Below are 25,273 nucleotides of genomic sequence, written 5' to 3' on the forward strand. Positions count from 1 at the left end.
GCCACTTCTTGCGCTTCCTTGGGCTGAGGCGGCTCCCCGCCTCCCCTCCCCCCCACGTGCATTCCGGGGGGTTTGGAGGCGACGGACGGGCTCAGCTCAGGCGCGGCCTCCCCCCTCCCCTCCGCTCGCTCGGGGGCGGGCTGGGAAAGGCCACCGAGGGCGGCCCCTCTCGCCCTCAGCGAACGGGATGCCTCTGTCAGGGCCCTTTGCGCGCCTCGCTTCCCGCCGCCCTTCAAGCGATGCGCGGGCGGCCAGGGAAAGGCTGCCAGTGCGCGGGGCCGACAGCGGGCACGCGCCCTCCTCCCGCCGCCTCTGACCTGAGGGGCCTGCTCCGGCCTCGGGGGGAGGGGCGAGCAGGGGTCCGCTGGCCCCTCCCCGGCCGCGCCGACGGCCAATGGCGAGCGCCGCAAAAGTAGCGCCGGACTCGCGGCGCGTCGATGAAGCCTCGCGCCCTCCGCCCGGCCCGGCCTGCCCTGCTCCGCCGGACTCGCAGCACCCCTCCCCGCTTTTGTGTGCCCGTCTGACCGCGCGCGGCCGGAGAGGAGGCAGAGGCCGGCCGCGGTAGCGAAGCAATTGGGGCTGTGGAGCAGGGGTCGCGCGTCTGGCCGTCCGGGGAGGGCGATGCCCGGACAGCCCGCCGTTGCTCGCTGTTAAATGGCGTCCCGCCTGAGCCCTGGCCTCGCCGCCGCCGCCCTCCTCCTGCTCGCCGCCGTCCCAGGTGAGTCCCTTCCCGGCTAGGCTGCGCGCATTTGACCCGGCCCGTCCGGCCCCGGCAGCCGCCCACGGGACGAAAGGCCGTGGCTGCTGCTGCCCAGCCGGCTCGCTGGGCGCACGTGCGCTCTGGGCGGGCAGGCGGCCCTTGGCGAGCCCCGACGGGGAGAGCGCGCTCCTGCTGGAAAGCCGGTCAGTCCGGGGAAGGCCAGAGCCCCGCCTGACTGCGCGCCGTCCGTCCGTCCGTCCGTCCGTCCGTGCGCTCGCTGCTGCCCGGTCCCTTCCGCGGCTGGCGAAGCAACCGGCCTCGGGCGCCTGGGCTCCCGGAGAGCCGCGCGCTGCTTTCGCCCGGCTGCCCGCTCCGCTCACAAAGCCTCCCCGGCAGGTCCCTTCGCGTGCCTCCTCACAGACGACTCGCGCCCCTCCTTCCAGAAAGGGAGATCGACCGGGCCCCTCCGCCGGGCGGCCCTGCTTGCGGGGAGGGCTTGGTCCCCCAGATGGTCCCGCTTTTCAGGAGCTGCCACGTTGGAGCGCCCCTTCTGCAGCTGCAGAGAGTCCGGAGGAGGAGAAGCTTTGGGGGGGGGGGGGCAGCAGAAGGCCCAGCCTTTCTCCCCAGGGTCCAAGGCTGCTGGCCACGGTGGGGCCCCTGGGGATGTGGGGCTGAAAAGAGGGTCAAAGGCCTCTGGCCAAAAGAGCCTTTTCCTGCTCACCTTTCACTTCTCTTGCTCCCTTAGGGATCAGGAGCTTTAGTGAACTGTTTTTCGTGAAAGAGCCTCAAGATGTGACCCTGGCCAGAAAGCAAGCGGTGGTTTTAGACTGCCTGGCCCGTGGAGAGGTCCCCATCACCATCACCTGGCTCAGAAATGGAGTTATGGTTTCTGAAAATGAACAGATCCACTCTCTGTCCAATGGCTCTTTATTTATACGTGAGCTGGAGAGCGGCAAGCCAGGCGAAAGGCTGGATGAAGGAGTCTATCAGTGCTTGGCTCTGAATAAACACGGCGCTGTTCTCAGCCAGAAAGCGCATCTCACCTTTGCAAGTAAGTTTCCATGTCTTCCTTTGAGGGCCAGCTCCAGTGCATCACGGAGGCGGGGCCTCTGGTTTAGGGCAGGTTGACTTTGTAGAAGCAGGTGTGTTCCATGCTCTGAAAGCGGCTGGGCCTTCTCCTCCCACCTGCGCCCGCCTTCCCAGCAGAGGCAGCAAAGGCCCTGGGATCTTGTGGTAGGTTAACTTCTCAGATGTCCTGCATTTTCTCTGCCTGTCTTTAAGGCAGATGAGGTGGGTGGGAGGTGAAGATGCCTTCAGGGTCTCTGGGTAAAATCTGCCTTTTAGTTGTTGAAAGAAATGCCGTATTAAGCCTGCAACCCCATCGTTGCAGGACAGTTTTTACACACTTTACTTTACTTTAACTTTACTTTAATTGGATTTGTTAACCGCTCCCTCTCCCCTAGGGGACTCGGGGCGGTGTACAGACAGAATAAAAACATTATAAAAAACATTATATACAGCAAATTACAAAACCCCATAAAAACAAATTAAACATAAGTCTGTACAATAATGCCTAGATTAATTAATGATTAAAACCAAATTAAAATACCACAATTTAAAATAACCAGTCAGGAAGATCAAGGGATTAGATCATGATTGCGATTGTTTTAATGCATGTCTGGTCTTTATTCTAATTACATTTTAAGCTTAAAGGTATTCCCTACTTCCAAATGGTGGTACACAATAATTCAAGAGATAACTAGGTGTGGAGGTAGAGGAGTCCTAAGGCACTATTTTGTGCTTGTGTTTGCTACCCTGCTTTGCTTTGTGTCTTAAAAGGAGCTGCAAGAAAGGATCTTGGGAATCTTTGAGCCCTCCAGCAGGTCCTTTCCCCCAGCTGCTCCATGACCAGGGAACTCTTTGCCCTTAGGGCATACAGGGATGGACATGCCAATGCTTGCAGGAAGGACCCTTTGCCCAGCACCCCTCAAGCAATGCAGCAGGGTCCAGCTGTGGGGTGCAGGGGGGCTATCCTTCCTGCCATCCACACGGCAGTGTCAGGCCCGGAAAGGGAGGGGGGTGTTGATGAAGGGCCAGCAGCAACAGCTCCCCCTTTGATCTGGCAACGGAGCTGGCCTTTCCGGGGAGGGGGTGTCTCTTCTGCAGCAGGACTTCCCCCTTCCCTGGGAGCTACTTCTACTAAACCTGTAAGTGGTTGGGAGGGAGGTTTGGGGCTGTGCTCATCTTGTGGAAACTGGGATGAAAGGACATTTATACTATGTCTTCAGGAATTGAGAAAATACCTCAATGGGGTGACTGTATGTAGTGTTCAGTGATGAGAAGCAGCAAAGCAGCAGCACACTATGCTCTCAAGGGAGCCTAAAGGAGACCCGCCCCCTCCCAACTTTTGCCAGCTTTTCAGAAGCACCAGGGAAGGTCTTTTGCAGGTGCACAACATTTGGGTTGTCAGTTGGCCAACTCCAGAGTTCGCCTGTCTCCACGAATTGGCCCTGTGCCCAAAGCTGCTTAGCATCCTCCAGCTGTGCCTGGCAGCCTTGCTCCCTGAGCTCTCCTGCCTTGGACTTCATTGATGTTCTGCAGTTGTGTGGCTTCTTCTCCTAGGTATGTCTGGAAGACATCAAGCAGGGGGTGTTGCATTGTTGGGCCTCCTCATTATTTCCAACAATTTGGAGCTCTGCATTGATGATAAAAGCACTTTTCCTACAGATGGGAAGGCTGACAGTGTTTGAATGTTTTGAATGGTCTTTTCCTTGTGTGCTTCAAATATTGCATGTCCAAATTCTGATGTCCATAACTCCTACAATTAATGTGAGAAGGCTGAAAGTAGATGGAATTAAGCTGTGCTGCCTGTTGTCTGCCGTGATGGTCTTTGGGGGATGGGTGGTTGAATTTCCAGCATTTTGTGCTGAGAGGAAAGAGTTTCCCCTTGTCTGTGATGGCTTTACAGCCTTTAAGAACAAAACAACTTTCTTCTTTGTAGCTAAGCTGAACCCCCACATTCTCAGCAGGTGGAGGAGGGGCCTTCCTGCTCTTCCCTTCCCTTCCCATGGAGAAGCATGGGGGGGGGGAGGTCCCCGCCCACCTTCCCACCCTGTGGATCTTTCTTCAGACTTTCAGCACCTTCCTGTGCCTTGAGTGCAATCTTGGGTGCTGCCTTTGGAATTCTAACGTGTTTTAATCTGCTGTGGAGTTTAAGGCCTCAACACAGAGGGAGCCTAAAAAGTTAGCCAGGAAGTGGAGTTTGTTGCACTCTCTGCAACCATTCCATTATTCATGTGCAAATTAAGGATTCACTGGGTTAAAAGGTTAGAAACTGGCCAGGATGAGGTTTAAAAGAGCAGATGACCTTCCTCTCAGGGGGGAGATTTCCATGTCAACTCCTCAGTGATTGCCCTGAATTGTTCCTGAGGAATGCGCACACACACACACACACACACACACACACACACACACACACACACACCTTATCTTGAGAGGCCATCAAAGTGATGGCATTCTGCAGGGGGGGGAGGGCTGGCTTGGGGCAGGAAAGGATGGGTCTCACATCTAGGTCCCCCTTCTTCTTCCTTGCCTCCTCCTTTTACAGGGGACCCCAAAGATAAGATAGTGACTAGGCAAAGCCAACAGCAGGGCTTCTCATGCACAGCAGGATAATTGAGAGTGGGGGGAAGGTTCCTCCCCTCCATTTTCTTTGTGAGGCACCAAGTGAGGGTAAAATGCTAATATCAACGGAAGAAGAAGATTAAGTGGGCCAGAAGATTTGGGGGGGGGGGGCTGGGCTGCTCCTTTGAAGTTGAGGCCAGCCTGCCTGCCCTGTTAACTAAGAGGAGCTCAGTGGGACCTATCTCTGCAGTCTTCAGCTTGGCTGGGGAAGTTGCCCCCCCCCTGCCCTGGTATCTCAGCAGGTGGGACTCGGACTAAGGGAGAATCTGGCTCATGGAACACTGCAGACCCTCCTGAAATTATTTCAAACAAACAGCTGTTTTTCAGAGAGAAGAAATTGGCAGATTCATCTACTTTACTACATTTCTAAATGGCTTTGCAATTCCTGTTCACAGGAGCAAAAATGACAACATTTTACTCTCCCAGCCTAACTCGCTTCTCAGGGTGGTGGTTGTAGGGAAGTATGTTGACATTTGCTACCTTGAGTTATTTGTAAAAATAATAAAGGTCGGATATAAGTAAATAAGATAAATAATAACAGAGTGAGGGCTGCCCTCCCCGGCCAACACTTTGTCTGAGCCCATGGGGGCTGCTTCCTTTGCTCCTGGCCCCATCCACTACCAGTGGCAGTGCCCCCCCCACTCCGCCTGGAGGTAGCACCCAGGCACAGGCCTGGCAGTCCCTAAAAGGGCCCTGTTGAAGCCACCGGAGCCTGTGACCAAGACCAGCTGGGTGGCAGCATCAGAAGGTTGCCCCATAGGAGCAAGCCAGGGGAAAACAAGGCAAGCAAAGGGGGTTTCCCATTGACTGGTTTGGCTTTGGCTGTGGAGACCCAGGAAAATGGCAGTTCTAGAGAATTCTATTTCCTCCAAGAGTTCCTCCTGAAGTTCAAGGAAGGAGGGACAGTCTGGTTTCCTCCTGCTTTTTCAGCCTCCGGATGTTGCTCTGGGCAAGGAAGGGAAATTCTTGACTGGATCCATCCTTTCTCTCTTATCTGTTTTAGCCTCCAGGGGAGACTTCCGGTCTTTTTGGAATACAAACCTTTGTTTGTTATTCACAGCCTCCTACAGCACCAGTAATTAGAGGCATCCCCTATTCCTCCTCTCCCCCCTCCCCCCCCCAATGCTCCCAGGCTGTGGTTTAGCTTTCCAGGTTAGAGCAGAAAGGAGGTTGCATCAGCTTTAATTCTAATGCAAACTATTGAAGAGGATTTCAGGTCAGAAGGAACCGAATTTCGCAACGGCTTTTATAGGAAATGGAGAATAAGGAGCGGGTTATGGAAAGATGGAAAACTACAGTTTCGTTTCTCAACAGCCTGAAGTCCAGAAAAGGAAAGCCAATTCTTTCCCCCCTTAATAACTATTTCTGTGGCTGGTTTCCCACAGGCACTTTGTCTTCCCCAGATAGTCAACAAATAAGTTTGCCTAGTTAAACGTTCCTCTAATACCCATGTTAACTGTGGAAGACTAACCCAGGGTTTGTCCCTATCCTCTGGTTAGTTTGGGTGGTGGAACAAGAATAAGGCTGAAAGACAAAAGGATGAGAATGGTTCCCACTGCTCCTGGGGCTGCCTTGTGAGTTCCTGGGGCTCCGTCTCCTCTGCCTTTGTTGGCTTCCTGCAACTGCCAAAAGGACCTCCTGGCCCCATTTCCCTGCTTCTCCGCTGAACAGCTGGGCCTTTTGGTCCCCCGCAGGACCAGGGTGTCAGTCATCAAGGGGCATGTATGATAGGGGTCGGGTTGACGGTTCCTGCCCACATGTGCAGAAGCCCCACAGCAGCCATCTTGGCTTCAATTTGGCACTGTTTTTCTTGGGTGGCTTTGCTGGCCCAGCTTTAAACTGGGATTGATTACTTCCAGGCTCATAGTCACTTTCACCTAAGTGAAGACGCAGGTTGCCTGTTTTGAGTGCTCAGCCGCACTTGCTGCAATCACCAGAGGGATGGGAAGAAACGGGGTGGCTTTCTGGCTGGGGCATTTGCATCCACTGGACAGTGAGCCCCAATGCTAAGCTTTTGCCTCGATGCCCAGCCACCCAGCCGGGAAAGGCTTTTGTCTGGGCAAAAAAAGAATAAGAAGTGGAAGGAAGGAAGGAAGGAACCAACTAACTAACCAACTGACCAGTGTTGGGGAGAGAAGGCGAAGCAGCTGCCAACACACAAGGGGAGTGCTGGGCTCAATGGCAAGGAGAAAGTAGCATCCTATCCTCAAATCTAATTTGAGCTCCTGCCTCCCAGCACGTGTGAATGGGCTTCTTGCCATGGCAGTCAGCTCCTGAGACCCAAGCAAAATGAGGAACAAATATTCCTCATTAACCCCTTCAGAGCCGTACATTGCGCTCCTGGGTCAATATGCAAACACCGCTAGCAAGTGGCATCGCATGAGACAGGTTTGGTTGCTGGACGGAAGGTGGGGCTGAAGGAAGTTCCTTGGGTGCAGAAGATGGATCTGCTGGTCCGCAGGATCTCCTCTGAATCCTTGGCTTTGCCAAAGGAGGTGCTTCTCTAGCTACCATGGGGGCAAAACTGGCAGAAGTGAGGAGCACATCAGAAGCCATCAGGACCAAGCAGGGGGTTCTGGCTGCTCCTGGTGTTCTTCGGAAAGAAGCTGCCTTAAGGGGAGCAAAAATTCCAGCCTGATTGGATTTGCAGCAGACTTGACATGCAGCCCCCCTCACACGCACATATGGCCAGCAGGACCTTTGAGGACTCCGTCCTTCTGGCTGGTTTTCCTAAGCACTGTCTTGTTTACAACATTATGAAGGCTGTTGGAAATTGCATCTCTCGTCCAGGGTTACCCACTTGCCATTTTCTACCCCAAGCAAGAAGCTCCACTCTTTGGTTGATCCATGACAATCTGCTGTCACATGGTCTGTGTGGGGCTCAGGGCACTATGTGGCTGGTGAACCATAGTGGAGCAGCATGGGAGATGAGCTCCGGCAGTTGTGGGAGGTGCCAGCTCAGCAGTTGGGTTGCCATTCTTTGTGTCCATTATTGGGCACAGGGGGTTTGTCTTGGTCTACAGAGCATCTGTCAGGGAGCAGGGAGTGGCCTTGGCTGCCTTGCTGGAGCAGGAGAGCAAAGGGAGCTGAGCAGCAGACTCCCACATCTGGAGAGCCTTAGCTGCTGCATGGGGCCAGGCGGTTCCCAGGTGGAAAGTCTCCTGTGGGCATCACTTATAGGGCTGGTGTTGAGCCCTAAAGGCTCAGCTGCTGCTCAGGAAGCGGCTTCAGAGCCCCAGGATGGTCCCCTTGGGGGAGAGCAGCAGAGAGATTCTTGGATCGGGTGACAGCTGGTGTTTACTTTGTGCTGAGATGTATTAAAACACTTTGGGGTTCTTTCCCTTTTCAGTCGCTAGCTGCATTGAGCTCCCTTGCAAGGGAAGGGAAGGGCAGCTGCTGTGCCTTTCCTCCTTTTCAGGATTCTGTGGGGAAAAAAACTGAAGCAAAATATGGCAGGGAGGAACCACGGGGCTCCTTGCGTGAGGATGCGCTGTGCTTAACAAGCTCCTCGTCTGGCCCAGGGAAAGAACCTTTAGGCTCCTATAGGAGACCAGCCTTTTTGTCCGCTCTCCCATTGGCTGGGGAACAGTTTGGCTGCTGTGTGTGTGTGTGTGTGTGTCTGTGTGTATTAAGGACACGCGAAGGAAGTCAGCCCCGGGGCGTCATGCTTGATCTCGCTGCCTTTGGCTCCCCGGAGCTCTAGAAGATGGCGTTGGGCTGGGAAGGTGACAGAAGGAGTGGGTATCTCCCAAGTGGCAGCCCAGGACAACGATGCAGGCGGCAGGGAAAGATTTTCTGAAGATTTGCTCCTCCCCACTTGGTGCCAGGCTCAGTGCAGGATATTCTCCAGCCCTCGGCTCCTTCAAAGGCTCCGTGCCTCTCTGGGGTGCAGCTCAACAGGGTTGGGGGTGCGTCCCGTGGCCCCCCTGAAGAAGCTGCTTTTGAGGTTTGGGCAGAGCGGAGTAGAGCCCCCTAAGCAGGCAGTTCCGTGAAGGGAGCTGATCCCATCCGCCCCTGAGCAAAAGAGGAGGGGGGGTGTCTTGGGGTCTTGTCTCTCTGCACCTGGGATTGATTTCTGCTGCCCACTTGCACATCTGTGAGCAGCTTCTTTGCTACCCCAGACCCAGGTCAAAGGCCAGAACTTTTTATCCAGGAGCCCACATGCACCGGGATCTTTCCTTATGGCTTGGTGCTGGGGAGTCTTTTAAATGCCTCTCCTTTATTTTAAACCTAGAATACAACGGCCTCATCCACCACTGGGAGGGCAGTTGGGGGAAGGGCCCCCCTGCCCCCAGCAAGGGTTCTCCTCCTCTGAGGTCCTAATTTCCACAGCATCCTCCAACTCTATACTCTGGAGCTGCTTTTCCATTTCTCAAACTAAAAAAACGTGTTCCTTATTATAAATCCAAAATCACATTACAGGTTACCCTGAATGAAGGAAGGACCAAATATTCCTGATTTGCTTGTAGAGTTTTGAGTCTGTGGGTATCAAGAAGCTGTCATTTAAAACGTACTGGAGACAACGCTGCTGGGGTGGTAGTCTTGGGTGTTGCTTAGCACGCACACTGGATGCTCAGGGAGCAAAGGGGGGCCTTGGGTGTTGCTTAACCTGGCTAATGGGTGCTCTGGACAGGAGGGATTCCCATGGCAAGTCAGGAAATTCCACAAGGGCTGCTTCAGAAGTTGCTTCTTCATCCCCATGAATGCTTCTCTTAGTTTACTCATCAGCCCTTGCAATAGCAACCCCTGTGCTCCTCCGTGGATCAAAGGAAAGGCCAGTTTTAATGAAGCCCCAATGCATGCGCAGGAAAGGCAAATGGGCTTACAACCAGAACTGTCTCCTTTGAGGAGGGTCTCTTGGCTTAAAGCCCTCCACCCATCCCCGACTGCTGGTCTGCTTGCAAGAGACAAAAGCTGCCTGGCCACACAGTGCGCCCAGCATTCCCGTGGGCCAGGGGGAGGTTGCCAGGGTTCCTGGCTGACCTCTGGAAGCCCAGGCCACACTTTGGAAGCACTAGGCAGCCGCTTGTCCTGCTCCGGCCAGCACAGCTGACCCCGCTTCCCTCCAGTCTCCAGATTGGCATTCTTTGGTTGTGGGGGGGAGGCAGACATTGCTGAGGAAGGCTATTCATCTGCTCAGAGAGGAGGGGTCTGGCAGAGAAGGGGGGTGCTTGGAGTCACCAGGACCCTCCCCAGCTTGGCCGGCCATCAAAGAAGATTGAGAGAGGGCCTCTTTTTCTCCAGCTCTACAAAGAGATGGACGGCTTGGGTTTCAAGAGGGCAGTTCTCCTGGTCCTCTGCTTTCTTGCACGGAGGCCAACCCTGCAGAAATGCTGCCCCCTGAACCTGCCCCTCCTCCCCAGGCACCCTGCACATCTTGCCCTGCTTCACGTCCCTCCCCGTGGAATGCCTACGCACATGCCTACCCCTGCCCTTCCCTTTCAAAGGGTGGCACAGGCCTCCTGATCTGCGCTAGCGGTTTGTACCTAGTGAGTGCTTCTGCAGATTTCAAGGCCTGGTGGGGAAGAGGGTCTGGCCATCTGGAGGGCCAGGCCCTCTCTGCCTTCTCTGGCCAGGAACCCTTGACTGAGGCAAGGGTGGATTCGGGCCATTTGGAAGAAGGCTGTGATTGGGGGAGAGGAGATTTGCTCACTGCTGTGCAGGAACAAGGCCTTGGGCGGGGGGGCACCAACCCCACCCGTCAGCAAGCCAGCTGCCCCTGCCTCTGTGAGCTCCTCTCTTTCCAGCCTTGGCCCCAGGGTCTCCATGGATGGTTGGCTTTTTAGCTTCTGCAGAGGGTGACATTAGATTTGGGGGCTCAAAATCCCCTCCCCTTTTACCCGCTGCTGTTGGAGCCAGTCTTTGCCACAGGACTCTCCTGGCACAGCAATTGGCCATCCTGCCTCCTGAAGGGCCCCTTCCTTTTGCCGGGGAGAAAACTCTTTGCAAAGGAAGGGAGGGGAGGAGGAGGAGGCATGTGTGTGGCTGCTATCTGTTGGACAGAAAGAGGGTCAGTTGGCTGCCATGCACTTAAGTCATCCTTTCTCCATAAGTCTCAGCTACAGTCCGGCTGCTATCCAAGCCCCACCGCACCCCACTTGCCAAGAGGCAAGAGATGGAACGGTGACTCAATGCCACGCCGAGAGTCCCCGGGAGGGGGGGTGGATGCACTGGGAACTGTACCAAGGAACCTTCAACACCCCCCCCCTAACATTGGTCTCCCTTAGGCACAACTGTGTTTCTTTCCTCTATTTTATTTGGGGGGGGCACCCCAGAGCTTGCCCTGCTTCTTGTGGGTCAGCCCTCCTGCGACTGAGACCTGTGTGGAGCAGCCCCTGCTGAGATTGATTCTGGCAGAGGTGATGAATAAGGCCTGGCAGGAGAGACAGATGGCTGGGACCTTCCCTCATTACTGCATCTGGAATGCAACCTTCCTCTTTATCCATAAACGCTTTTGTTCCATCTCTCCAGCAAGAGGGATTTATTATGCCTCTACACCTCTCCAAGGAAAACACAGTGCTGAAAAAACAGCCCCTCATGCTTTGATCCATGTGTTGCTCAGCACACGCACACACACAAACAGACACACACACACACCCCATTCACACTTCTGGCAATTCTGTTGCAGCAGAGCAGGCTGGGGGGAAGGTGAGGGGAGGGTGCCTGCAGGGTCCTTGCTTCCCAGGATGCTCTTCTGGCACAGGGTCCCCGTTGGCTCTCCCGCCAGCTCCACTCCCACTTGAGAGCCATGGGCCTTAGACCTACCTACTGCCCCATGCTGCTTTTGAACTACCTTCCTTTCAGAAGGCTGGTTCTAGCCCCGGGGAGCGGTTCCAAGGCAAATGCCCCTCCTCCTCCTTTGCTCTGTCCTAGGAAATGTTCTTTCATGGCGCTCCCTTAGTGGCCCTCGAGGAGAGTCAAGGGGTGCACGCTCTGTTTCCTCTGTGTGGTGGTAACAGCAGAAAGGGAGGTGGATTGTGGGGGGGGGGGGGGCTTGGGGCCCTTTTCTGAAGGGAAAAGGGGGTCCTTCTGTCTTGTTTTGTGAAGAGAGCAGAGCCCAGAATTCCCAGGGAGGCATTGGGGTGTCTCTGTAATTGACTGGCGCTGCATCCAGACTTTTGTGCTTCTTCATTCTGGAGCGCAGGGGAGGGTAAAGAAGCCAGAAAGACTCCAGGCAGGCAAAGGGGCTCCTGCCTGCTCAGTTGACCCTAAGAGGACCTTGCTGATAAGACTCCCTCTTATCAGCAGCATTGCCGTTTATTGAAGCTCAACTGAGCAGTGTTGATAAGGCTCCCGGGAGGGCAGGGGCAGGCACGGGCAGGGAGGGTGGGGACAGGGAGACTGCCTTTCCCAAAGCGGCCTCAGTGGCCCCCTGATTCCCAGCGGGGCTCCTGGCCACCTTCTCCAAGGCCTCTTGGGACTCCTCGGAACCGGAGTGGGTCACTGCAAGCTAACCAGATATATTGTGCTGCTGGCCTTCCTTAAGTGCACTGAAAGGCAGAGCTCATTGGGGCTCAGCCTCTCCTCTTCCCCCTCCTTGCAGCCCTCTCTGCCTTTGAAGTCCAGCCTCTCCCCACGGAAGTCCACGAAGGGGGTGTGGCTAGATTTGCCTGCAAAATTCCAGCCCACCCTCCAGCCATCATCACCTGGGAGGTGAATGGGACAGCGCTGCTAAGGGAGACGGACAGGTAAGGTTTCAGGGTTTCTCCTAGGCACCGCTATACCGCAGAGGGTGGGACATGGGCCGCCTCCCTTTCAGTCCATCCCATAGCCCTGTGAGGAGAGGCGGTGGGAGGATGCAAGTGGGTCTCTCCTCGGACCTGAGTCTGCCACCTGTCTTGGCTGTGGGTTGACTCTCCAATCGTGCTGAAGTGCAAAAGCAGCACTGCTCACAAGGTGCCAGCTTCAGACAGGCGTTTCTTGCTTTGATTTTGAGAAAACGAAAGGGTGACATTTGAGGCCAGTACTGGGTTTAAGAAAATGCGGCTATGTTTTGGGTGCAACTTGGGAACACGATTCTGCCTTCCAAAATGATGGTTCCCTGTTGCAGCCTCCCCCAACCTATTCCAGCTGGGGGTGGGGGTGGGGAATCCCCTTCCTAGCTCTGGTCCAAAGCAGCCCAAGCACTTTGCAGGGCCCCTGGGAAGCGCAGGGGGACTCCCTTTCCTACCACCATTCTGTCCTTCCAGAATCACCGTGCTGCCATCCGGAGTGCTACAGATCTATAGTGTTGAGCCAAAAGATGCAGGGAATTACTGTTGTGTTGCTACAACAGTTGTCGGCCAGCGGAGGAGTGGCGAGGCTAAACTCACTGTTGCTCCAGGTATCCAGAAAATCTTGCTGCTTTTCGAGCATTGTTGTCAGCAAGCATTGAGTCCGGGTGTATCAGGTGGAAACGGGTCTTCACCAAAGTGCCTCCCTCCACAATTCCATTTCTAAGGCTTGAAGTGGTCTGCATTTGATGTGTGTGGACAACACATTTCTATTGTATGCCTTTTTTCTTCAACAGCTGCCAATACCAAGCTCTTCCATAAGCCATCCATTATAGCTGGCCCCCAAAATATGACAGCTTCTCTCCATCAAACGGTCATCTTTGAGTGTGTGGCCATCGGGAATCCAAAACCAATTGTGTCCTGGAGTCGCCTTGGTGAGTGCCAAATGGTCCACGTTGGCTCTTTGGCTTCCAGCTGTGGGAAATGAAAGCTGCCACAACTTGCAGGTGGCATGAGAGAGAATAAGTGGGGAAACCCTTTTGAGTGTGCCACCTTCATTGTTGCTGCCTACAGGTTGGCATGCGAAAAGGGAAATTGTCCCTTTGAAGTTCTCAGTCAGTGCCCCAAAGTTGGAAAGAAAAAATGGCATTGGAGAGAACAGTCATTTCTGGCAGATAGCAGGCATGGCCGTCTTTTTCCAGCTGATGGGCATCTCAGTGTGACTTGTGGCAGAAGCTCCTACACCATCCATGCTGGCTGAAAAGAGTCCATTTGCTTGTCTTCCGTTAAATGCTTCTCCACATTGCAAGATCAGCTGGTTGTGCAATCCTTGTGTACCCTGATGCACAGCATCAAGCGTGGGAGGAGCAGGCTGTTCAATGGGGAAAAGGCCAGGGCAGTGGGTCAGAGCCATTCTGCTGGCATTTCTCCAGAGGTTCGACATTTGGATGTGTGCCTGAGATTCCACTTCGCAGAGATTTTAGAGGGGACGAGGCAGCCCAGGGTGGGAAGCACCACAAACCAAGGCAGATGGTTGAAATTTCCCTCTCAAAACAGACCACAAGTCCATCGATGTTTTCAACACACGGGTGCTTGGAAATGGGAACCTCATGATCTCGGACGTGAAGGTACAACATTCTGGTGTGTACGTTTGCCGTGCTACGATCCCTGGCACACGCAACTTCACCACTGCAATGGCAGCACTGCTGGTGTTAGGTGAGGAGCACGTTGGAGGAGGTTCAGCTCTGGGCAGGGCAGGGCCCCAGGGTCTCTTCTGCCGGAGGCTCAGGGAGTCCAGGAGAGGGAATCCAAGATGGGCTTCCAAGCCAAACTCTTTTGACAAATGGCACAGGCTGCCTTGGGCCAAAGTGGGCCAGGCTTTCTGAAGAGCATCTGTCAGAAATGGGTCCCAGGGAGGTACAGTTTGAAAAACTGCTTGAGACAGTTTTTAGAAAGGGAGAAGGTGAAATGGATCCCGCTTCGTGTTTCTTGCAGCCCCCCCTGCTTTTGTGGAGTGGCCGGAGAGCTTGACCAGGCCCCGAGCTGGCACAGCCCGTTTTGCCTGCCAGGCAGAAGGCATCCCGACACCCAAGATATCCTGGCTGAAGAATGGCCGGAAGATCCATTCCAACGGCAGAATCAAGACCTACAGCAGGTAGGGAAGCAGGCGGCTTGGTTCTCTGATAACAAGAGGTGGTCCTTGGTGGTGGTGGTGGTGAGGGACAGACACACAGCTCGGGAGGAGGACTGGGCCTGCTCTTGGGAGAAGTGGAGCAGGACCCTTCCCTCCGTTTAGGGTTCTGTCCAAGAGGTGCTTGAGAAAGGCTGCTCCTCCGTGAAAGTGGAATCTGATGAGCCGAATAATAGCATGACAGGAGCACTCCTCACCCACTTCTCAGCACTGCTCTGTGGGCGAGAGTTAAAGGCCCGGTTGAGTCAGGTGCTTATGAACTGGCCTGGTGGACGCATCCTTTGCTTCTCACCTGCCTGATTTGGCTCCCTCCTAATGCCTTCCCTCTTCATCTTTCCAGTAAATTGGTGATCAACCAGATCATCCCTGAAGACGATGCCATCTACCAGTGTGTGGCTGAGAACAGCCAAGGGGCTGTCCTTGCCAGGGCACGGCTGACGGTAGTTCTCTCCGAAGACCGGCCCAGCGCGCCTTGCAACGTCCATGCAGAAACCATGTCAAGCTCAGCCATTCTCTTGGCTTGGGAGAGGCCACTCTATAATTCAGACAAAGTGATTGCCTACTCGGTGCACTACATGAAGGCGGAAGGTGAGTTGAGCAGGGCTGCTGTGGGCCTCTTAGGGCATGGAAAGCTGCTGCAAAAGGGAAGGAGGGATGAAATGCTCCTGGTGCCAGGAGCCTTCCTGGTCCATGTGGGACCAACTATGGAGCTGCTTCTGTATGTGAGCTGCCTTCAGGGTTTTCAGCAACAGGTCCTACCTAGTTAGAGGCAGCCATAACTTTCTTCTCATCATACTGTACGTTTTGGCATTTATTAAATACTATTTTAAAAGATTACCAGATCTTTGGAAGGATAAATATTGCATAAATTAGTTGAATGATGGACTGAAAAGCTGATATTGATTCATTCTGGAAAATGGTTTTATTTAACTAGTGCGTCCCTAGGAAAAAGGCCCATTTGGGGGTGCAAGAATTGCTGGCAAACAGTCCTTTTTCCAGCATGTCCTGGAAGGGGGACCGATCTCCGCACTGGAGGAGAAACTGGCTGTTGAGCCCCATCTGCTTGACCCTTGTGAGAGCCGAAGGCTGGCTCTGGGAGGCCTTGAGCTGGGCCCCAGGCTATGGCTCCTGAGGGCCCTAATTGATGGGAGGGGGTGGGGAGGGCTTCTCGCTTTCTGTTTCCCAAATGGGGTGGGGGGCTTCTCACACGCCAGATAGTTTTGCTACCTCGGCAGCAGTTCCCCAATGTGGGAACTGGGCTTTCGTGTGTGTGTGTGTGTGTGTATAAGAAATGAGGGTCTCTTGAAGGGGCCTGCTCTGGAAGTTGATGGGGGGGAAGGGCGATTGTGGGCATGGGAAGCCTGGGGCTGTGGCTGATGCCTTGTGAGTGAGTAAGAAAGAAGATGGAGGGAGGCGCTTTTCTTGTCTCTGAGCTGGGAGCTGCCGCAGCACAGGAGGCCTCACAGCCATTCACTGCACACGGGTCCCTCGGTGGCAGGTCAGAAATCCTGCCTAATTAACAGTCCTTTAATTGGAGGCTTGCGAGGTGCTGATGAACTTGCCTAATTAAAATGCTACCAGTTTAACTCAAAACTGCCTGAAAATCAACGGGTGGAATGTCGGCCATGGCCTTCCTGCTGACGTGGAGGAGCCGATGCTGCTTCCGCTGGGTGGGTGGTGGGTGCCTTTTCCACAACGGAGAGGCTGCTGATGGGCCTTGGGTGCTAAGGAGGGTCCAGAGTAGTTGCCAGCTCTTGCCTGCTTCAGAGGCCTTGGGAGGCTGTGCCGGACATCCAGCGTTTGGACATCAATTGCCACAGAATACTGCTAAGGAGCAAAAGATGCTTGGCTCTGTTTTAGATCAAAGTCAATTTTTTTATCTAGATCTCACCCATTTCCTGCCCTATTGGTGCCGTTTGGTGGCTCCTGAGGGAGCCTTCCATCCTAACGTGCTCGTTCTACTGTTATTGTGCTCCAGGCTTAAACAATGAAGAATACCAAGTGGTGATTGGAAACGACACCACCCACTATATTATCGATGACTTGGAACCTGCCAGCAACTACACCTTCTACGTGGTGGCCTACATGCCCCTGGGGGCCAGCCAGATGTCTGACCACGTCACTCGGCCTACACTGGAAGACGGTACTGGCTTCCTTGCTGAAAAAATGGCCACGAGAGACCCAGAACCCAGAGGGTGGGCTGGGGGGGGGGAAACGACAGGTGGCAACAGTTTAGTCCATCGAGGAGGATCCCCTCTCCTAGATCTGTAAGGGAAGGGTCTGCATCCTTAGGACCACCAAGCTGCCACAGGCCAAGGGGGTCCCGGGGGGTCTTCAGGAGCAGCCCCCCCCCCCGAGGAGCATCTCTGGCCCCAGCAGTAGAGGCCTCTCAGTCTGTGCCTGGCCACTTCCAGCCCTTTGACTGAGGAGAGTCAGAATCTCTCTGGAACAGAGTCCTCCAGTCCTATGGACTAGAAAGCTATGGAAGCATAACATGAAGAACATAGGAGTGGGAGAAGCAGCAGCAGCAGCAGCAGAGAAGGCCTCTCTCTCTCTCTCTCTCTCTCTCTCTCTCTCTCTCTCTCTCTCTCTCACTCACTCACTCACTCACTCACTCACTGCTCAGTCCCTTAATGCTCCATTTCGCCTCCAGCCCGCAGCCTCCCTCAGGCCCTTGGAGAGGCTGACTGTCTTCCATCTTTCCTCCTCCTCAGTGCCGCTGAGGGCTCCCGAGCTCAGCCTGACCAGCAGAACCCCCTCCGACGTCCTCATCTCCTGGCTGCCCATCCCAGCCAAGTACCGGCGAGGGGAGGTGGTGTCTTTCCTCCTCTCCTTCCGCCTCAGCACGGAGAGCGGCAGCATCCAGGGGCTGGAGCTCCCAGGGACCACCTATGAATACTTGCTCCGGGGGCTGAAGCCCGACAGCATCTACTTGGTTCGCATTTCTGCTGCCACAAAAGTTGGTTGGGGCGAGGCCTCTCTGTGGACTTCCCATCGCACCCCAAAAGCCACCAGTGTCCAAGGTGCCTCCCCTTTTTCCTCCAAAGGAGTAGCAGAGCTCTTCTGTTTAAACGGAGCTCCCCCCCCCCCACCCGAGGAAGGCTCAGAGGTTGGTCTGGAGGGGCCGCCCAGTTGGTGTAGAGGCCGTGGGGGCTTTAGACAGGCTGCTCCCAAACAACATGGTGGCTCTTCCTTCACACCTTTGTTTGTAAGAAGCAAAAGGCAAATAAGGCCAGGAAAAGGGGGAGTTCCGGGGAGAAGAAGACGCTGCTGCTAAGGTTGCCAGAGAATCCAGGGTGATCTGGCTTTCTTCACAAGCATTGGGGCCAGGAGGGGGTGGACCCCTTTCTTTTGGGGTGAGCTATGAGATGGTCAGCCATATAATTTCAGCAAATAAACAAACATGTCTAATTTTGGCAGGATTGCCTCCCACCCCCTGATCAAATCAAAGGTGCCCGAGGTTGACAGGCTGTTAGATGAAGGTGTAAGTTCTCCCCTCAGGTGAACCTTTCGTATCCGTTCTTTCCCAGCACCAAAGTCTCCCGAATTGCGCCTCAAACCTCTGAACTGCACAACAATCACCGTGAAGTGGCAGCAAGAGCTTGCAGACATGGCCGCCATCCAAGGCTACAAGCTGTACTATAAGGAAGAAGGCCAGCAAGAGAGCGGCCCAGTTCTGCTCAGGGCCAGCGATTCCACCTACACCATCGGCAGCCTGGGTGAGCAGGACCTGATGACCCTCTCAGCTCAGGGGGAGTTCAGAGAGCAAAAAGGGTGGCCAGAGAAGGTCAGTCGTATGAGCTAGCCCAGACGTGGCCCAACTTATTCATGGGCAGTCTGGAGGAAGCAGTTAGGGGGGCCGTACTTGCAGCTGGTGCTGGAATATTGTTGGTGTTAGAAAGGATAAGAGGCAACCGAATGCTCACAGGGTTGTGCTTAAGCTAAGCTAATGCTGCAGGTTGTACGCTGGGTAGAAGCAGCCGAACCATCTGTATGGAGAAGGCATCTGAATGGGCCGAGCCTGACCAGGAGGTGTATAGGAAATGTGCTGAGCATCTCCATGGAAACGGAGACCCAGGAGAAGCGAGGGAGGAGGGGTGGGGTGGTGGAGTCCCAATTGAGGCTATGCCAAGCTTCACCCATTGCAGAGACGGGGCTCAGTTGGGCTCCCAGCCATCCAGGTGGGGGCTTTTGGGCGGGGATTATGGACATCGGATAGTCCCCTTGGCACAGTTCACAGTCATTTTTCAGGTTCTCCTGTCAAGCTGGCAGCTGGGGAGTAGCTGCTGCCAAAGAGCAGCCTTTTCCCCACGCTACTGGCTCCAGGAAGGCTGCCTCCCCAGCTGCCTTGGCTGCCCTGAAGATCCAGAGCCAGGGCCACCCCCTTCCCTTTCTTGCTGGAAGAGGCAAGCAAGCTCTTTGCCCCTGGAGGCTGAAGCTCTTGCATAGACACCCCTGTCCCCTCAGACTCTCCCTGCTTGGTGTCCCCTGTTCGTTTTTGAAGGCTCCGCATTATGTGCTAGAATTCTGGGCTGCCCCCTTACAACCAAAAGTTCAGCTCCCTTGTTGATGATGCCCAAAGTCTCAGATGCTGATTACTCAACAGCGGATGTGGTTCTGTGAACTGATATTGCTTTCTATATTACTGTTTGGACACCGGGTTGGTATCTTTGCCACTCTTCATTTGATCCTTCTGACATTTTCCTGGCATTGAAATTCCCCGAGGAGACCCTTTGCAGATTTCTCAATGTTTTGTTTGAGGAATAAACACAGATTTTCTTGGTTTGCGGAAGATCCTAGCCCTGCAGGAAAGTGTGGAAAGAAGAAAGATGAAAGAGGACTACAAGAACCATGCTTATGGGTGGCCTTGTGTCCTCTTCCGCATGACGGGCCGGACGAGGCTGTGCTTGGGAACTGAAACGTTACTGTGTGTTTGGGAGAGGAAATATGTGGTTTTAGCAGGTGATAAAAAGGCCTCATGGAAGATTGCTTTCCCAGAGGAGCTTCTGTAGATCTTCCCCCGTCTCAGGCTCTGCCCACCTCCTTCCCTCAGAGAATCTTATGGGAGGGGGAGGGGGGTGCATACAAGGTGGGTGAAGAGGAAAGTTCATCTGACTCGGTGGCATGGCCTGATGTTTAAGCTGCATAGGGTCAACCTTCCTACGCTCCCCTCCCTCCACAAGTTGACTTCTGTGCTTGTCCACCCACCCAGCTGGCCATGAGTCCATTCCCAGGGTGCCTGTGTTGATGAGGCCTTTCTGCCATACCCCCCCCCCCGCCCTTCCTGTCACTTCCGTGGCTCTGCTGCCAGTTCCCTTACGACTTTTCAGCTTGGTGCTAACTGGTGAAAAAGAGCAGAGCCTTGAGGACTGTGGAAGGGAACCACCTCCAGATGGCAAGAAAGCCACCACTAGGACCCTTGACGGAAGTTGAGGTTCTGGACTCCCAAGAAGAAGGACAACCCCTGCAATTTTTTTTTAAATGGAGATTATAAGGCTGAAATAGGAGTTGCCAAGTGGAAGAAGATGGCCTGAGTCTTTCTGTCAATTCCCTGGCTGAGGCAGTTTAGCCAGAAGGCAAAGGAAGAGTCTGAGAGGTGTCTAACTGTGGAATTTGAGGGCAAGTCTAAAGTGTCGATAGCTGAGGGCCAAGATCCACTCTCTTCCACCAGCCACGTAGCCCAGGTGAATGTGGGCTGTCTCCAGGGCTTGAGCCGTTTGCTTCCCAATTATGCCAAGGAAATGCTGGGCCATGAAAGACGGGAGGAAGGCTTCAAAGGCTTGGCAAGAGGGGAGTCTGGAGGATCTGCCTGATTGTGGCTGCAGGTCATCGGAGGTGTTAACCAAGGCAAGCCATTGACCACCCAAGGTGGGATGGAGATTCTGGAACAAAACATTCCTTTGTGGCCTGAAATAAGATGTTTTCCCTTCCTTTCTGCAAGAGAAGAGGGCTTATACTCTGCATATTCTCTCGGTGAATATTCCACCTTGAATTAATCTCAGAAAAAAAATCTGAAATGAAAGGAGATTAAAGGGTACGAAAGAAACGTCATGCAATTTGTGGGGGGGCCTTCTCTGCCCCGGTTTTTCTTTTCATTTCAGGGAAACACAGACCCAAGCAAAGGCTGGCCTTGTTTTTATTAAGAAACAAAATCTCTACGCCAGAGAGTAAGCATTGCCAGAGAGAGAATGTTGTGGCCAGAAAAGCTTGATCTGCTTTGTGGCATGAAACATAGACTGGACTTCCTAAGCAGTTCAGAAGATGCCAACTTACAAGTTATGCTGCAAGTGACAGTGATGCCAGCTGAGGCGGCATTTTCACTCTCTCGCATGGGAGGGGAGGTTTTTTGAAGACACTGAAGGCTTCAAGGGAAAAATACGTGAGCTCCTTCTCCTTCTGTGCAAGAGTCTTCCCTTGGATTAGGCTTGACGAGCTCCTCCTGGTGAAAAGATGCCCCAGACCTTCGTTATACTTCCAACGCACAGTAGCACCTGGCAGTCAGCAAGAGAAGCTGGCCACCACTGGGGGAGTCAAAAGAGGGTGAAGCAGGTGGGTTCCCCCTTGGCTCCCCAAGAATCAGCAGCCCCAAAGAGCTCCACAGCCAATCTCACATCCCAGCATGGATCATCCTGCTGACTGAAATTCAAACACTTTTTTTAATTTTTCGCTAAAGTGGTTCCTGTCTCTTAGTTAAAAGGTTGATGTGATGGTCAAGCTTAACAAGGGTTTTGCTGCGGTGTGCTTTCTAGGACAGATTGGCCTGTTTGCTTCTGTGCTCACCATGAGTGTCTCATGGAAAATGTGGCCAAATTGGGTTTAGGACTGATCAGCATCCTTCCTTGTGGTGCAGCTGGAAGCAGTGCTCAAGGTACCTGCAGGCTTTGTCCATCTATCTGGGCGTTCTTGGCAGGGGTGAAAGGGGAGCACTTCCATCCTGAGGATGTTTGTGCTTTTATTCTGTCATTTTTCCACTGTGTTTTCACTCCTAGGGAAAAACACAGATTTATTTTTCCTTTCTCAGTGAAGAATCTTTAGAATGCAGTTGTAGCTAAAGACTTGTTCTTGGGTGTTTACAATTTGGGAATTACACTGTATTTCCTTGAGATAAGCCCTGCGATTTTCGATCCCAATTTAAAAAGCAGAGGCTTTTGAAGAGACTGTCTGCCTGAGGAAATGAAGTCAACCGTGATCATTTGGGGGATCAATCAACCCTTCAGCCCAGATGCTCCTCTTGTGAGGTTGCTGAAGGTCTGGCCGAGTCGGATGGGAGGGAGAATTTGTTAAGTACCATTAGCACATGAAAGGGGTTCCGGAGTTAGAAGACCTGAGTTGGTGGCTGCCTGTACTGTCTGCCTGTGTTTAAAACCAAAAAGGAACATCTGAACATGGATGAAAAGTTTTAATTCTCTCTGCTCATCATAGCTTTTGTTGCCATCCAGAGCTTAAGATTTTGAAAAGGGGGTTCATACAAATTCAAGGATTGTCGAGAGATTTTCTGCCTTAGACAACAGTTGGTAGCCCCAGCAAAGGATCCTTCCAAATATCAGAATAAAAAGAATCCCGCTTCCCTTCCTGTGTTGAGCTGGAGATTCCAAGCTCTTGCACAGCTCCCATCATTCTCTGCAAGCACAGGCATGGTATTCCTAGCACATCCAGAGATGCTGAGTTGGGAAAGGCCCTCTTGAAATTAGCCAGGCAAGTGGGCTTTGTCTGCAGACAAAAGGACTGTGGAATTATCTGGCCTCTTTCCTTTTCTGTTCCCCCACCCCCACACCCTTGTATTCCCCTGGGGTGTTTGTGTGTGTGTGTGCGCGCGCGCGCACGCACACACACTTCTTTCCTTCTCCCTTCAATGCACAGCTCACCTGGACTGCTCTGCTTTGCAGGAACCCCCCTGTGGTTTGTGCAGCTGGATGTTGAAACAAGGGCTTCTGTTTGAGTGGGCAACCAGTGGGTGCTGTCCTTCTGTGGAGCCCTTACCTGGGAGGTGCCTCCTAGCCGTAGCTTCAAGCATTCTGAAACTGTTTGGTGTTCCCTTTCCTATATTTCTATATTGTTATTGCAACTAAACTGCAAAAATTGTCAAGCTTCCCCTCTTCCACCAGGTGCTTTAAGATGACCATGTCCTCCCCAGTCAGCCTGGGGGTTCTGGTGCCCCTTCCCCCTGCCCCCTCCTCTTTCTGTGTAATTTCATTTGAATGGTGTTGGGAGAGGTGAGCTGTCTGAGGCCCTGGTCTCATCTTACAAAGCAGGGGGTGAACGCCAACAAAAGGGAGGAAGGGGCTATGGCAGAGCAGGGGAGACTGACACACACGAGGCCCAGGCTGCTTTGGGGGAGTCTGGCTTGCCTTCTTTTTTTACTTTTGGCTGCAGCGTCTAAGGAGGCTCGGGGTTCTGCGCTGCTTTTCTGCAGGGTTCACTCAAGCTGAACCCCATAGTGGGAGTTTCCAGCTCTCTGGGGCTGGTTTGCTGAAATAACTATTGGCTAGCTAGCCTGGTTGGAAGCATTTGAAAACAGAGATTTGTAGTCATCCTCACAAGCCGTGATTTGGCCTCTTGGGATGTCGGGCTTTTGAGGGCAGCCAGAATGACTCCATCCTGCTTTGTTTAGATGTATCTGTGTCATCCACTTCACAAGATGTGTAACACAATCCCCAAGTGTAAGTGACCCAGAGGCCAATAGAAGTGACCTAGTGAAATCAACTCTCTCAAAAAGATCCAATTTCTTGGGGAAAGCGCTCACCAGATCAGAGGGATCTCTGGAATGGGGGGGGGGGGGCTCTCTTCTGCACATTTTTATAGTTGTTGGGCTGAAACCTACCCTTTCCATGGGCAGCATTTGTCCCAAATGGGAAGATGGAGGACCTTTAGGCAAGCCTTGGGAGGTTTGTGAGGAGGCGTTTCAGGGAGGTGAGGGGCAGGGCCTCCCGTCTGCTTTTGGGCAAAAGGCGAAGCCCATCGCTTAGCCGTCACACTGGGAGCTCCTGGCTGCCAAAACGAGGGGCCCGTTGCATGGTTAGGGCACCCTGTGTGACCAGGGCTGCAGAGTGACCGCTGCCGCCACAGGGGCTGAGTAGGCAGGCTGTGGAGGGATCAGATCAAGGGCAAGGAGGAGGCCCTCAGTTGCATCCCTCCACACTGGCATGAGAAGCCCAGGCTGTGCCCCAGCAGCTCCAGAAAGAGAGACGCCCCTTTCTCTGGAAGAACAAAGCCCAGCACTGGGAGGGAGGGAGGGAGGGGGGAGCAAGAGGCCAGCCTTCCCTGGGCCAGATTCTCTCCTCCTAGGAAGCTCCGTGGATCTGTCCCTGAGGGGGGGGGGGAAAGGGAGGCGAGAGAGGAGGAACTGCCAACTCAGCCGACAGGATCCTTTCAGCGCCCTTTATCTACCCAGCCAGCTGAGAGGTTCCAGAAATGCAAGCACCTTCAGAGTGGCTGCAAGTTGCAAGGATGGACTTTATAATTTATAATGTTACTTTACATACATACATACATGCATACTGTGTGTGTTTGTGTGTGTGTGAAATACCTTGCTGTTGGAGTCAGCAATGCCCGCAGAGCTCTTCTCCCCCCCCACCCCACCCCCATCCGTAGCTGAGCCCTCTTTGTGGTGGGATGGATCCTGTTTTCTCACCGCCATTGCACCCCTTCTAAGGGTCAGGTTTCCCTCTGCAGGCCTATTCCCACCCTTCCCCCTCGCCGGGCAACGGTTGCTGGGAGCAGGCTTGTGAGAGAGCCCCAGGTCCCGGGTCAAAGGCCACGACCCAGATGTCAGAGCAGCCTTGCTGACGGCCCCTTCTTGAATGATGGTCTGGAGTTTATTGTGCGGCAGGAGGAGGGGATTGTCTTGGGGGCTCAACAATGGCTGACAGAAAGACAAAAGTCTGAACTGGACATTTGGTGGGGAGCCTGGGCCTCTTTCCCTGAAAGGCTCAGCAGCTCTCAAAGGCCAACAAGAACATTTGCAAGTTTCCTGGGCTGAACTTCGTAGTTTGTAGCTGAAAACCTGGGGGTGGGGCGGGGGGGAGTGCCCGCAGCAGAAGCGGAACAAAAGGGTCTCCTGGCGATGGAGGTCTGGACTGTCCCATGAAGTTTCACACAGGTCCAGCCACTTTGCAAGCTGCCATCACCCTCATGGGCATCGCTTGGACAATTACCTTCCAATGTTTTTTTTAAAGACCCAGCTAATTAAATGTTGCCTCCTGGCCATGCAGAGACCGCCAGAGATAGCAAAAGAACTCAGCCCTGGGAAAGTGGGGTGGGACGGTGGGTGCGAGAGGGCCCCGCCTCCCCATCTCTGCATGGAGAAAACACTGGTGGGCCTTGAAATGCCTATTTGCTCAACAGCACCATGGGGGAGCTCCCTAGTCCTTGCCCCATCTGATTGCTGACCTGCCTACCTCAAAGGGCCGGCTCCCCCCCTCCCCCCTCCTGGGCTTTCCCAATCCTTCATCAGCTGGGATGAGAAGGTGCCAAGGAGAAGGTTAGGTTGACCTTGGGTTCCTCCTTTGTTTTACCTAATCCTGACCTCTGGCCTCATTCCGGGCCCCTTTGGAGGCTCTGAAAACAGCAGCAGCTAAAAGGAAGAGGGGGCTTTTTGGGGGGGGGGCTGGCCTTCAAAGGAAAAAAGTGTGAAGAGATCCCTCTCTCTCTGTGAGGCAAACAGCCTTGGCTCAGATTTGGGGATTGTCCCCCCATTTCTGCCAAGGAAGCCAAAGTGGTGCTGAACATAAAGGGTCCTTGCGGGACTCCAAGGACCTTGTTGACTGGATAGTCTTGATCTTCCCACAGAGGTTTCGGATGGAATGGCCACCTTTTGCTGCCCCTCCAGGCCTGTGGCTTCTTCGGAGGAAGGGGAAGGGCCCCCTCTGGCGTCCTGCTGTAGGAAGAGGCTGACTGGATATTCGTAGATGGGGCAGGGGGGGGGCAAAGCTGTGGCTAGACTGATCCTGGTCCAGTGGGGGGGGGAGGTGGGCTTTGTTTCTTGAC

The 25,273-nt window shown here is 53.8% G+C and overlaps 1 protein-coding gene across 1 annotated transcript in view; it reads left to right on the forward strand.

The window, feature by feature from the left end:
* Nucleotides 1-445: 445 nt before the first annotated feature.
* Nucleotides 446-25,273, forward strand: part of PRTG (protogenin) — a 35,621-nt gene continuing 10,793 nt past the window's right edge. Inside the window, exons 1-11 of the mRNA XM_081965029.1 lie at nucleotides 446-718; nucleotides 1,446-1,751; nucleotides 11,928-12,072; nucleotides 12,574-12,707; nucleotides 12,894-13,031; nucleotides 13,654-13,812; nucleotides 14,092-14,251; nucleotides 14,628-14,875; nucleotides 16,266-16,430; nucleotides 17,002-17,310; nucleotides 17,818-18,006. Of these exons, the coding sequence (XP_081821155.1) occupies nucleotides 655-718; nucleotides 1,446-1,751; nucleotides 11,928-12,072; nucleotides 12,574-12,707; nucleotides 12,894-13,031; nucleotides 13,654-13,812; nucleotides 14,092-14,251; nucleotides 14,628-14,875; nucleotides 16,266-16,430; nucleotides 17,002-17,310; nucleotides 17,818-18,006 (2,017 nt within the window). The 5' untranslated portion in view covers nucleotides 446-654. The remainder of the gene's footprint in view (nucleotides 719-1,445; nucleotides 1,752-11,927; nucleotides 12,073-12,573; nucleotides 12,708-12,893; nucleotides 13,032-13,653; nucleotides 13,813-14,091; nucleotides 14,252-14,627; nucleotides 14,876-16,265; nucleotides 16,431-17,001; nucleotides 17,311-17,817; nucleotides 18,007-25,273) is intronic.

Source organism: Natrix helvetica (assembly GCF_964273705.1).
Source record: "Natrix helvetica genome assembly, chromosome: 12".
Taxonomy (NCBI): Eukaryota; Metazoa; Chordata; class Lepidosauria; order Squamata; family Natricidae; genus Natrix; species Natrix helvetica.